The sequence below is a fragment of the Corella eumyota genome, chromosome 4, assembly GCF_963082875.1.
Source record: "Corella eumyota chromosome 4, kaCorEumy4.1, whole genome shotgun sequence".
NCBI classification, from domain to species: domain Eukaryota; kingdom Metazoa; phylum Chordata; class Ascidiacea; order Phlebobranchia; family Corellidae; genus Corella; species Corella eumyota.
In genome coordinates, this window is record NC_137493.1 from 1,928,433 (window position 1) to 1,943,306 (window position 14,874).

Here is a 14,874-nt window from a genome sequence, read left to right on the forward strand (position 1 = left end):
ATTAATATTCATAAAAGTTATGAGCATATTTCATAAAAATCGCCAAATCTTAAAATTCAAAATTTATGGTCTGATTACAAGCGCATTGGTTAAACTTAAATACGTATAAAAGAAATTTGGAAAAATATTCAAAAACAAAAAAGTTAGATCGAATTCTTAGTTTCACTAATTCTGACGTCAGGTGAGTCTGTGACGTCATATACATGTATAGTTTTGAATAAAAATAAAAAAAAAATTTTTTTCAAATTTTAATTTAACTTTACCAAAATACCTGCAGGGGCCTAATAAACGTATTTTAAAAACATTATATCAAAATATTAATATTCATAAAAGTTATGAGCATATTTCATAAAAATCGCCAAATCTTAAAATTCAAAATTTATGGTCTGATTACAAGCGCATTGGTTAAACTTAAATACGTATAAAAGAAATTTGCAAAAATATTTAAAAACAAAAAAGTTATATCGAATTTTTAGTTTTACTAATTCTGACGTCATGTGACCCTGTGTCGTCATATACGTATATAGTTTTAAATAAAAATTAAAAAAATTTTTTTTCAAATTTTAATTTAAATTTACCAAAATACCTGCAAGGGCCTAATAAACGTATTTTAAAAACATTATATCAAAATATTAATATTCATAAAAGTTATGAGCATATTTCATAAAAATCGCCAAATCTTAAAATTCAAAATTTATGGTCTGATTACAAGCGCATTGGTTAAACTTAAATACGTATAAAAGAAATTTGCAAGAATATTTAAAAACAAAAAAGTTATATCGAATTTTTAGTTTTACTAATTCTGACGTCATGTGACCCTGTGTCGTCATATACGTATATAGTTTTAAATAAAAATTAAAAAAATTTTTTTTCAAATTTTAATTTAACTTTACCAAAATACCTGCAAGGGCCTAATAAACGTAATATAAAAAAATTATATCAAAATATTAATATTCATAAAAGTTATGAGCATATTTTATAAAAATCGCCAAATCTTAAAATTCAAAATTTATGGTCTGATTACAAGCGCATTGGTTAAACTTAAATACGTATAAAAGAAATTTGCAAAAATATTCAAAAACAAAAAAGTTAGATCGAATTTTTAGTTTCACTAATTCTGACTTCAGGTGAGTCTGTGACGTCATATACATGTATAGTTTTGAATAAAAATAAAAACAATTTTTTTTTCAAATTTTAATTTAACTTTACCAAAATACCTGCAGGGGCCTAATAAACGTATTTTAAAAACATTATATCAAAATATTAATATTCATAAAAGTTATGAGCATATTTCATAAAAATCGCCAAATCTTAAAATTCAAAATTTATGGTCTGATTACAAGCGCATTGGTTAAACTTAAATACGTATAAAAGAAATTTGCAAAAATATTTAAAAACAAAAAAGTTATATCGAATTTTTAGTTTTACTAATTCTGACGTCATGTGACCCTGTGTCGTCATATACGTATATAGTTTTAAATAAAAATTAAAAAAAAAATTTTTCAAATTTTACTTTAACTTTACCAAAATACCTGCAGGGGCCTAATAAACGTAATATAAAAATATTATATCAAAATATTAATATTCATGAAAGTTATGAGCATATTTTATAAAAATCGCCAAATCTTAAAATTCAAAATTTATGGTCTGATTACAAGCGCATTGGTTAAACTTAAATACGTATAAAAGAAATTTGCAAAAATATTCAAAAACAAAAAAGTTAGATCGAATTTTTAGTTTCACTAATTCTGACGTCAGGTGAGTCTGTGACGTCATATACATGTATAGTTTTGAATAAAAATAAAAACAATTTTTTTTTCAAATTTTAATTTAACTTTACCAAAATACCTGCAGGGGCCTAATAAACGTATTTTAAAAATATTATTTCAAAATATTAATATCCATAAAAGTTATGAACATATTTCATAAAAATCGCCAAATCTCAAAATTCAAAAGTTATGGTCTGATTACAAGCGCATTGGTTAAACTTAAATACGTATAAAAGAAATTTGCAAAAATATTTAAAAACAAAAAAGTTAGATCGAATTTTTAGTTTCACTAATTCTGACCTCATGTGACCCTGTGACGTCAAATACGTATATAGTTTTAAATAAAAATTAAAAAATTTTTTTTTTCAAATTTTAATTTAACTTTACCAAAATACCTGCAGGGGCCTAATAACGTATTTTATAAATATTATTTCAAAATATTAATATCCATAAAAGTTATGAACATATTTCATAAAAATCACCAAATCTTAAAATTCAAAATTTATGGTCTGATTACAAGCGCATTGGTTAAACTTAAATACGTATAAAAGATATTTGCAAAAATATTCAAAAACAAAAAAGTTAGATCGAATTTATAGTTTCACTAATTCTGACGTCAGGTGAGTCTGTGACGTCATATACATGTATAGTTTTGAATAAAAATAAAAAATTTTTTTTTTTCAAATTTTAATTTAACTTTACCAAAATACCTGCAGGGGAAACGTATTTTAAAAATATTATTTCAAAATATTAATATCCATAAAAGTTATGAGCATATTTCATAAAAATCGCCAAATCTCAAAATTCAAAATTTATGGTCTGATTACAAGCGCATTGGTTAAACTTAAATACGTATAAAAGAAATTTGCAAAAATATTTAAAAACAAAAAAGTTAGATCGAAATTTTAGTTTCATTAATTCTGACCTCATGTGACCCTGTGTCGTCATATACGTATATAGTTTTAAATAAAAATTTAAATTTTTTTTTTTTCAAATTTTAATTTAAATTTACCAAAATATTTGCAGGGGCCTAATAAACGTATTTTAAAAATATTATATCAAAATATTAATATTCATAAAAGTTATGAGCATATTTCATAAAATTCGCCAAATCTTAAAATTCAAAATTTATGGTCTGATTACAAGCGCATTGGTTAAACTTAAATACGTAGAAAAGAAATTTGCAAAAATATTCAAAAACAAAAAAGTTAGATCGAATTTTTAGTTTCACTAATTCTGACCTCATGTGACCCTGTGTCGTCATATACGTATATAGTTTTAAATAAAAATTAAAAAAAAAATTTTTTTTCAAATTTTAATTTAAATTTACCAAAATACCTGCAGCGGCCTAATAAACGTATTTTAAAAATATTATTTTAAAATATTAATATTCACAAAAGTTATGAGCATATTTCATAAAAATCGCCAAATCTTAAAATTCAAAATTTATGGTCTGATTACAAGCGCATTGGTTAAACTTAAATACGTATAAAAGAAATTTGCAAAAATATTTAAAAACAAAAAAGTTAGATCGAATTTTTAGTTTCACTAATTCTGACGTCAGGTTGGTCTGTGACGTCATGTACATAGTTTTGAATGTAAATTAAATTTTCTTATTTTAAATTTTAATTTAACTTTACCAAAATACATATAGCGGCCTAATAAACGTATTTTAAAAATATTGCAAAATTTGTAAAAACTAAAAATATTGCAAAATTTGTAAAAAAATTACATCAAAAATTTTTACAAAAACAAAAAGTTTCATCTTCATTAAAAACACTCGTTTTTGTGGTTTTAGTTGTAACTTATCACTTTAACACTCACAAAAAAATTAATTTAGAATTTCAATGACTACATCAGGAATCAAACCTAGAGTTTAGGTTTAGAACGGAAGCGCCTTAACCACTAGGCCACCTTCACAAATGATAAAAAGTTGCAACTATTTATAAAAAAAAAAAAATATTTATATTTTATAACCAAAGGCCCATCTAAATTTTAATAAAATGTTTATAATAGAGTCATTCTCTTCTATATTTTGTTGTTAAATATATTTTTAAAATTTGTTCTTCATAGCTTCTGTAATAAAACGAAACTATTATTTTATCCACCAAAACAAAATTTGCCATAACTTTTTTATTTTAATTTTTTCACGCATTTCTTTATTAGTTTAGTTATTGAAGTTATACTAATACAAATTTAATAAACCCAATAAATTTTAATTTTTAAGATTTTCGATTTTTATAAAATATGCTCATAATTTTTACGAATATTAACTTTTTTTATTAATATTTTAAAAATATTTTTATTATGCCGCTGCAGTTGTTTTGGTAAAGTGAATTTAAAATTAAAAAAAAAACAATTTTAAGTTTTTTTTACAAAATGATATATGCCTATGACGTCATATGGCCGATGGCTGTCAAAATCCGTTTCAATTTTTTTTCACGAATTTCTTTAATAGGTATTCAAGCTATACTAGTGTCCCCCAAATTTTTTATAAGCTTCTGTATTGATAAGTATGAAAACAATTGTTTAAATTTTATTTTCAATAATACATATATTTATTAAGGCCAATTGTACTACCTAGCTATAAGGTAAAAAACAAAAAATGTTTTTATTTTAGCCGTTCAAGAAAAAAAAGTATTACAAAATTATTTATTTTAGCAATTTTATAATAAATTTACAAAAAATTTTAACGTTGCACTTGTTTTAAAATATTTACTAAAACAAACCTTATAAAAATGGGCTTATAAAAAATTATAATTACATTCTTTTTATTAAACAAATTTTGCAAATTTAGTATTGTAGTGTTCATTAATTAATTGCAATAATTTATATTCATTAGTAGGGTTCTACATACACTAGAACGTTGAATTAAAATTCTTTAATTGCACGTTTCTAATTTTCCAATTAGTGACGTAAAACGCAGGTGCTCCAAGTAAAAAAGGGTTAATTACTAAACCAAACACGTTTCTTTCATTTTTTAGTTGTAGAAAACACGTGCTTTCATTCTCTGTTGTAGAACTACAATTTTGCACATCTTAATAAAGTATTTATAATTTTAAAAAATATTTAAAAAAAGCTAATGAGACTGTTAAAAAAAAAAATTGCTTAAAAAAAGTTAATTTTGTGAAACTACAGTTTAATAACAACTTATTTGCTATTTTTACCTTTTATTAAGTGTTTAGCAGGACATGATTTCATTTTGTTGTTCAATTGAAGTTGTTTTGTAATTAATACAATTTAATGTGTCCCAAACTGCCACAGGCAACTCGAGACTGGGTCGGAGTAAATGATGTTACTTTATGTTCAAGTCGCGCATTCGATTTTCCCACGTCGAGGATAAAGATATATACAAAAAAAAAATGTGTAAACATATTTTATTTAATTTTAGGATTCGGTTGGCGTTTTGTTGCTTATCAGCGTACAATTCTCTTTAGATAACTTTTTTCAAAAGCCGAAAACAAATTTGCACCAATTGGTTTAAATCGAAGGTCTTCAAGTACTTTTCAAATTGTTGTATAATGGTTCATTGGTAATAAGACAATACAAAGTCAAAATTCTTAGGTTGTAGCAGGCTTTGCAGGCACTGTTGCGAAATTTAAATCAAATTGTTTTTGCAAATTTACCAGTCGTAACAAAATCTTTACGGCAACTAGGTCGTGTAAAACGCCAATGTAATAATTAACTTGTGGTTTTTTTGAAAGTAGTAGCCCATTATACAAGCATAGAACAACAACTGCTTTGAATAATCCGTTTTTATTAATACCGATCATTAAATCTATCTTCGATTTTATAATTCAGGTGAATGTTTAGTTTTGCAGCAACCAGAAGTTAAAAGAATGAAAGTTTTTTTTTTAATATTTGCTTGTTTTTTGATTCTGCTTCAATTTGTACCGAATTCAAGTAAAGGTAGGTTATATTTTGCTTTATAGTAACGATAGACAAGAATAATTTACATAAATGTTACCTGTATGAATTATAATTGCAATTTGTAGAGTAAGCTAAAGTATTTTTGATTCTTAAAAATAAAAAAAATTAAACTTGAAAAAATTGTGTCCTGAAGAAATTTATTTTTTTTGTAGATATGTCTGTAACATTGAAGTTGGATATAGACTGTCGCCAATTTTGTTACAACAAAAAAGGGATTTTACGAAAACGAGTTCGTTGTAATAAATATAGGCCCCAATGTAAAAGAGGTAAACTGCTTTTAATTCTGTAATCAAGCAAAAAAAAGATTTAAACCGGCAGCGTGGTGTAGTGGTAAGAACACTTGCTACACCACACATGAGGTTGTGGGTTCAATCTCCACTGATCTCATGCTGTAGCGTCTTCGAGTAAGGCAGCATATTTACTGGGCAATTATAATCTATTATATACCAAACTGCCACAGGCAACTCGAGACTGGGTCGGAGTAACTGATGTTACTCTATGTTTAAGTCGCGCAAACGACTTTCCTACATCAAGGATAACGATATATACAAAAAAACACTAAATTAGTGAAATGTTTTATGATCAACTAAAATAGAGTACATGTTTCCAAAAAAAATTATTTGTTTTTAGAGGGGTGCCGCAGGTGCAAAAATATGTGCCCGCCTAAAACATTAACTGGAAGGCCGCAGTTTCTGGGTTTGTCATAAAATTAAAGAAATAAAACTGTCCTGGACATTGTACCATAAAATGCAAATTAAACAGTTTGAAATCGTAATTCATCTCCATCAGCTCACGCCTGCAAACATTACTTTACTGTTGCAATTATTTATTGTGTCGTAAATGTTGTACAAGTCGTTTTAAATTGTGATTACATACGATTTCGTATACCTAATGACCATAAACCTTTCAAGTTTTCAGATTTTTTCGATAAACAACGTATTGACAGGATAAATTTGGCCATTTTAATAATTCCTTTTCTATGAATTCTCCTTTTTTAAGTATTTGAGCAAACATATTCGTTTAAATTGCTATCCTCAGCAAAATTGCAAATATTTACTCTAAAGCAAAAATGGGGAATTTTCCTCGATAAACTTTTAATTAAAAAAAAGAAACAAATTGAATTTTTGTAATAAATTGTTCACAGACAATTTTCTACTGTTTAAACAACTAACAAAATAAAAGAAAACACGAGATACAAAATTTAAAAATTAGCACTTTGGTGTTTTTGTAGGATTGTTACATTAATTATATTTGATAATTTTGACACGTTTAGTGCGCAAAACAACCTCCAGGTTTGTCAAACAAAACACTTGAAGGGTTATAGAGCCGAAATGCAATCCAAAAACTTTATTCAAAAACCACTGAACGCCAAACAAACTGTGTGTTAGTTACATTAAGTATAAAAGTGACTTAAACAACTTGTTAAGATTGGTATTTTTCATATTTGATAAATTCAGGCAACTTTCACATTGTAACCCTCTTTGGATTTTGTTAACTTTAACTTCTTAGTAAATCTCGGTAAGATAGTTAAAGTAAAAGTCACATGGTAAAAATGTGTCAAAAAACAAAGTAGTAACTTTGTTTTATATATTTGTACAAAGTAAAGTGCATTAATAATAGACCAAATGTTGCAAATTTGTTTTCTTTTGTTTAAATAAACTTGGCTTACAAAAAACAAACAATAAAACAAATTAGTAGAAAACCTTTCGCAACTATTTTCATTTAACAAACAAAAGTTTTATTAATTGTCAATATTTTTTGTGTTGCCAGTAAATCACCTGACAAGTATTTACATATTTGATTTTTATGTTGCAGTATTTGATTTTTATTATTAAAATAAATATATCTTTAATCTAAAAACAACCTTAAAAGCTGATTAAACATTTTTAAAAATATTATTAATACAAACATAGTATGTCTTAGAAATTTTTTCTTACAAAAAATAAAACAAAATACCCAACTACAAAATATTCATTTTTTTATTCTTCTTTAATTGCTTCTAATTTTCCACTGGATGGAGTTGGAGCTGTGGGGTCAGTGTCCGTAATATTAGCTTCCTAAAAAAAACATTTTAAATGACTTTTTACAAATTAGCTTCCTAAAAAAAACATTTTAAATGACTTTTTGTTAACATCGTAAATTTCAAACAAAAGTTAAAAATATAGGCTAATAAATAGTTCAGATAATTTAAGAGCTAAAAAATTCCCTATTTTAAATTCTTTTTGCAAAATATAATTTAGCATTACCAATGTAGTTATCTTTAAAACATATTTAGTCCTTTATAGGCTTTGGCATGTATTAAAGTCCATTAATCAGTTTTGTAAAAAACAACATAATATTTAAATATTGCCAAAATTATAAAAATGTTGTGAACCAATGAATATTATAATGCATAAAAAAACAGATATTGCAAAAAGGTAAAATTTTAGAATTTTTTTAAAATTATTATTAACTTCTTTACATGAGTAAAAAAATTTTACTTACATTTTGTTGAGTTTGGGCGACTTGAGTTGACGTTTTATTTGTTGAGTTTTTAGCTTTTAAATCTGACCCAATTTTCTGAAGTTGTTCTTTTGTTTTTATATCCAACTCTAAATCCCACACAACTTGGTAAGTTCCATCTTTAAAGGTCACGGGGAGGGAAAATACACAATCTTTGATCCCATACCAACCTGAATAAGAAATTATATCTTAATAAAATATTTTACTTTTAATTTAATAAAGCAAAGCTTTTAGAAATAAGACTGACAGCGTGGTGTAGTGGTTAAAGCCCTTAGCTCCAACCCAACTGCTTCATGTTTTAACACATGGTAAATTAACAACACATGGTAAAAAGGCTACTTTTGGGGTAAATATTATCAATAATAGTTTAAAAGGATTAGGGTATCAAATAGCATTCTATGTTTGGCCCTTGAAGTCAACCTTCCTACATCAAGAATAAAAAAAGTCGTTAAAAAATAGTTGACCTTCACATTCGACCCCCAATGAGAACATTTCTGCTGAGTTTGACCCTTGAACCCAGTCACGCAAGAGTGAGGCCAAGGATGATGCTTCACTGAGACTAGGGTCATGCCTCAGCGCTTCACATAACTCCACCTTGTGACGAGATAAAGTTGAGAGAAAATCATCACTGAGCCATTTTCTAAAAAAAGGAATTTTAAAATAACTTTTGGGAAGAATTTTCATAAAATAATCTTAAATTGAAGAAAGTTTTTTTTTTTTAAAAAACAAAAGGTAACTTACGTGTCATAAACCATATCAATTAATTTTCTTGAGAACCATTTAGGACCTGTGATGGCACCATTGTAACCATGTACTACTGCATTATTTAACCCAACATGCACCCCTGTTCCATCACCGTCTGTGGCACAATCACCCCAAACTATCACATCCTTTACTCCTGCAGAATTGACTTCAAGTTTTCGAGCCAAATTTGCTCTAGCCCGACGTTCCTAGTTGAAAGTTTTTTTTTTTTTTTAAAGAACAAAAAAATCAAAAAAAAATTTAAAATAGCATATTTAATTTTTTTTAATAATACAAGTCAATTGCCCAATCTTTAGACTGTATTTTAGTTGTTGTAATATGGTCACAACTTGCAAATGGTACTTGCCTGTAATAATTTACTCACACACCACAAACAGAAGTTTATTTTATTTTTTTGGTTTATAAATATGACATAAATATATATATTCCACCAAACTCCATTATATATAAATACACAATCAACAAAATCATTAAAAATTTTGATAAATCTACCCACTTGTAATCTTGATGAGGCCACAATATTTTGTTTGTTGATCTTAGTTGTATTTTCCACCAAGATGTGAGCATTAAAGTTTACCAAACCACTCCCAGCAACAATAACCTAAGAAACAGAAGATTTTTTTATATTAAAAGGTTTTAAAATTAAAAAACAATTTTTACTAAAGCTTGGTAAGCTAAGATTTTTTGCATATTTTATCCTTAATGTAAGAAGGTCAACTTCTGTTAACTTGGCCAAGTCTTTTGTTAACTTGGTCAAGTAAGTGCCTTTGGCAGTCTTTGAATAATATTGAGCAAATACTTCAGACTATTAATTTGTTGATTGGTTTTGAGCCTGATATAAAGTGTTTTTTTACAGCGTTTTTTTACAGTACTTTACTCAAGGATGCTACAACATGAGAACAGTAAAATCAAATCAATACCCTTATGTTGTGAATACAAGTGTTTTAACAACTACACCACACTGCCTGTCATAATGACCTTAACATTAATTACATGAAAGTATATGTTCTAATATTGGTCAAGATTTAAAAGTTTTTTAAAAGTTAGTTTTTAATTTTCAATAAACAAAATTATTTAAAAAAACTTTATATTAATTAACCTTAACATCAGGTAAAGCTTGTTCATCCAAAACTTGAGCATATTGTTTGTAAAGTTCTTCATTTTGATCCTCATTTTTAGTTGTTTCATTTTCAAGAAATATAACAGCAGTTGCATCCTTAAAACCTGCTTCCAAATCAGTAACAAACTTAACTTTTCTTAATAATGGGAAAGCCAGATCGTTGATTTCCATAACTATGCCTGTAAAAGTTGTTTTAATTTAATTTTTAAATCTTTAAAATAAACTTAAATGTGAATATAATCTTTAGTAAAAAATAATATTTATTAAATCCTTACATCCGCAAATATAAACCTCTAACTATATAGCCTATTCCATTAACAATATTTAAAATTTAACATAACAATGCAATATTTATATAAACATTTTTCTTTTAAATTTACAATGCAAAAACTATATATAAACAAGTTTTACCCTCTAAATTGTCTTTATGTTTAATATCATCAAAAAGTCGAATTGAAATTTCTGTTTTGTCTCCAAAAATTTCACCACTTGCAACTCTTGGTATAAAGTGGTAAGCTGTGGGACATGATGCACTGTTTAAAACAAAAATAAGTTAACTGAAGGTTACTATGTAATGTTACTAAGGTTTATACTGTTCATAACGTTTTAAATATAATCTATATTAAATAAATAATATTGTTATAAATTACAAGATTCGGTCGCTATTTTTAACTTAAAATTTTGTAACATTATATATTTATATAGCCAATATTAGAAAGTACAATAGTGAAAATTTACAGATTTAAATAGGATTTTGGCAAGGGTTAACTAAAAATAAAAAAAAGGGAGTTTGCTAAAAAATAAAAAAGTGACGGATTTAACCAATTAAAAACTACAACATAAAAATATAAAAAACATATATACTTGACAATGCAAATGTGAAGTGGTTTGCTTAAGTTATTAAATTGAATTTGTTCATCGATATCTTGTTTGTTAGTGATCATATTTTCATCTTTTATCTTTACTGCAAGTGGGGTTAACATCTTCGAGGTAATACCATAATAACACTGTGAAAAATGTAAGTTTGCATGAGTAAAAATATTCATAAACCCAAAGAATATAAAAATTAAAAGTTATCTAACAAATATAAGGCAAAAAAAATTTTTTCTCAAAAACATTTTAAAGTATTTATAACACTAAATCTCACATTAGCATATTCCATAAACTCATTATATCCCCCCATCAATAATCCCTTTCCTCCTCGATCCACCAACTCCCGCCACACGATGGGACTCTTGTCATGATTCCAACCATTTTTGTCGCAAGTATCTGAAAGCCACGGTTTCCAATCATTCGATTGTTTTACAATTTTGTGAACCTAAATTTAGAATATTTACATAAAATTTAACAATTTCAATTTTTTTGTATTTTATTTATCCTCAATGTAAGAAGGTTGACTTTAAGGCCTGAACAAAGAGTAATGTTAGTTACCCTGAACCAGTCTCAGGTTGATTTGTCAGTTTGAATATTATTGATTATACTTGCCTAATAACTAATCTGCATATTAGGGTTTGGCTTAGCAGAAGATGTAAGTACTTATTTGGGTTTGGTGAAAAAAAAAACACTTTTAGCATGTTTTAAATCATTAAATTGATTTTGTCATTTTTTCCCGTTGCATTGTTGTAATATTTATTGTATATCGTATTTATTATTTACGTTTATCAATGCGCGAAAAACCAAAAAAAAATCCTTGCCAAAATTGTTTTTTCTTTTTGTTATATTTGGAATTATATATATGAACAAACAGAAATAAATAAAACAATTTTTCCTTACTTCAAATTCAGGTAAATTCTTAGACAACTGATCAGCTAGAAGTTCAAGTTTTGCATAATATGGACAATCAGCTAAACCTAAAACATAAAAAATATTTTTTAATTGTGTTAAACAAAAAACGGATATCAACAAACATTCACTGATTTAAAATAAAAATAAAATTAAAACCTGCTTAAATTTAAAAAAAAAAAAAACCTGAAAAGATGTTTAAAAATAAATTTTAAGGCAGCAAAAAACAAACATATTTACATAACAATTTTATAACTCACCGGCAACTACAAATTTAACCATTTTTACTACAAAATAACAGAAAATGTAAATAAATAATCAGCTGATAAATACCCGCGCTAAGCTGTGCCTATGGCAACAAATTGCACAAAAACAGCATTCTTAGTGGCTAAATATAATAAGAAAAAATTAAAATTATCCGCGTTTGAATATTTAAAAAAACTTTTTTCGTTGCTTAAAAAAATTACAATAATTTGTACGTTAATAAAAATAAGTATATAAAATCAAAACAAAATGTAAAATTTGTCAGGTATGAAAATTAAAAGTTCATTTAAAAAAACAGAACACTTTGTCGTTTATATTTTTAAATGTTAGTTTAATTTATAATAGTCCTGAATAAATTTTAAAAAATACAAAACTATCCAATTATCTAATTTTTTATTTTGCTTAAGATTGCATATAAAGTTTTTGCGAATTTATTTAACCGCTAGCTAGAGCACGAGGGCAAAAATGTTAATGTTAAAAAAACTTAATTTGACCTAAATTTTAACTACTAGACCAGTAATAAATTTTATATTCTAATAAGGTACACAAATAAACTCCTTAAAGAAAAATAAAGGTTTAGGTTTTTTTATGTATAAGGGAAATTTTTTTTCATCAATCTACTTCTAATTTATTTTTTGGCAAGATCTTTGGAATTTTATAATGATTTTATTTCCTTTAAAAGAGACAGATTTCTACCTATTTGTAATTGATCTAAAATGTTGTATCTTTAAGCAGGTTTTTTAATTTTTTTTTCTTGTTTAATGTTAAATAAAGGGAGAAAATATAAAATGTAAGAAAAACTAATTACACATTTTTGCGACCGCATAAAGTTTGAGAAAATCCTACGTGCAACCACCATCGATTATTTTCTCATTTTTAACCAAATCATCAAAGTTTATGTTTTTATCAAATTAACAAAAAATCGAAAATCGCTAATTTTTGAAGGTCACGTGACGCTTAATACCTCATGCATAAAAATAAGCTTATCGGGCTAAAATATTGTGTGTTTATTGGTTAATAAATAACGGTACACGCCCCCAATCCACCTATTGATATTGTTTGGTAAACAACGCTTATTAACACTGTGATTGGTTTGTTTTTTAAATGAAAAAAAAATAACAGTTTTTTAATTTAGCAGCAAATGTTCAAGTGAAATTTAAAAGTGGTCGTAAGGCTTAAATGAAAATTCAAATAAATAAACACAATGTGGATTTATACAAATAAAGATGACGATTTCCTTAAATTAATTTTAGTTCCCGCTCCTAGAAATTAGTTTCGTTTAAATAAAGAGCTTCAAAAACACATTTATAATCATAAAAAAAATTTTATTTTAGTTTTTATTTTTACAAGTCATCGAAATTTGTTTAAAAATGGCTTTAGTAAATTTAAAAAAGGGGGCATTTATTTCCTTGTAGATATGCGGAAGCTAATATTGCATACAACTCACAATAAATAATATTTAGGTTATCAAAAAAACATTCGCGACCAAAACGTGCCGTCTGCCCTCGTCACGTGACCTCTACGTTTCTTTCATTCTCTTTGGGCGCGAACATGATCGGCGTAAACAATTCTCTCTCGCGGGCTGCCGAGCTTGGATTCACCGCGTAGTTGTTGACATTCTCTCGGACGCGAAATTCCCGTAAATCGCGGGCGAAAAACAACCATTCAAAGTCCGTTCATTAAATTTTGATTTCATCTCGTGCTTCACGAATGGTGAGCAACACTAAATCACGCCAACCAATCAGAAGACAGCATTTATCACGTGATCCAATCAAAAATAGTTGTTTACTAATTCGGTTCCTTGTTTTTTCCTTTTTATAAAACGTGATGAAACACAAAAATAATTTATGTAATATTCACCTTAAACTACATTTTATTCTTGTCACAAATATTTATTTTTTATGACTTCATAGTTTACGTAATTTAATCACAAAACTCCACTCGATGCAAATCTTATTGTGACGTCAAAAAAACTAAAAAAAATCTAAAAATTACGTCATTAATTCCAACAAAACAACAAACAACATTAAAAAAACTCAACCACTTAAAATATAAATATAGTTTAAATATTTTATGTAAACCAAAGTCAGACTTCACAATATATATCACAACCGTTATCTAAGAACAACAAATTAACTAAAAATAGGAAATTCCTTTATAAAACACTTGTAAAAAATCAAGGCAAATAACAAAATACATTACTATATATTTATTCAATATAACAGAATGGTATTTAAGTCGTAGTTAAATTCATTTTATAACTTATTAAACAGAGAAAGCGGAAAACAAGATATCGTTAAAACTATAAAAAAACTCCTTAAATTTGGGACTTTTTCCGAGTAACATTAAAAATTAATGTCAAAACTTGATTACGTAAATGCTGTTGCATAGTGACGTAATAGTTTGGAAATAGAAGGTTTTACTATTGCTTGACGTCATCGGACTGTAGTTTTCTATTTTAAGTTGTAGAATTCAAGGGTAATCAACGTCGAGACAGAATTATCGATTTTTTAAAGTACCATAAATGTGAAATATTTAGATCGTTTTTATTTTCGTTTAAAACTAAATTTTAGTAAAGAAAAACAAACTTAAAAACACCCTTGCATTAAATTTACTGTAAGGCTTTACTTGTACGAGTTTTTAAATTACATAACCAAATTTTAAAACTTTTTCCTTGAATCAAATCAACCTTGAATCTTTTAAATTTGTATGGTTTGTATATTCAAGAATTTTAAGAAAAAATCC

At 26.3% G+C, this 14,874-nt stretch overlaps 1 protein-coding gene across 1 annotated transcript; it reads right to left on the reverse strand.

Annotated features, from left to right (window-relative positions):
* Positions 1-6,827: 6,827 nt before the first annotated feature.
* On the reverse strand, positions 6,828-12,218 carry LOC145750230 (putative malate dehydrogenase 1B). The gene is made up of 11 exons (XM_082566210.1): positions 12,126-12,218; positions 11,857-11,933; positions 11,231-11,401; positions 10,948-11,090; positions 10,495-10,616; positions 10,063-10,262; positions 9,460-9,564; positions 8,943-9,151; positions 8,666-8,841; positions 8,184-8,371; positions 6,828-7,756 (listed from the first exon to the last, which is right to left on the reverse strand). Exons 1-11 carry the CDS (start codon positions 12,145-12,147, stop codon positions 7,679-7,681), a joined length of 1,491 nt encoding a protein of 496 aa, XP_082422336.1. The 5' UTR covers positions 12,148-12,218; the 3' UTR covers positions 6,828-7,678.
* Between the last annotated feature and the right edge of the window lie 2,656 nt (positions 12,219-14,874).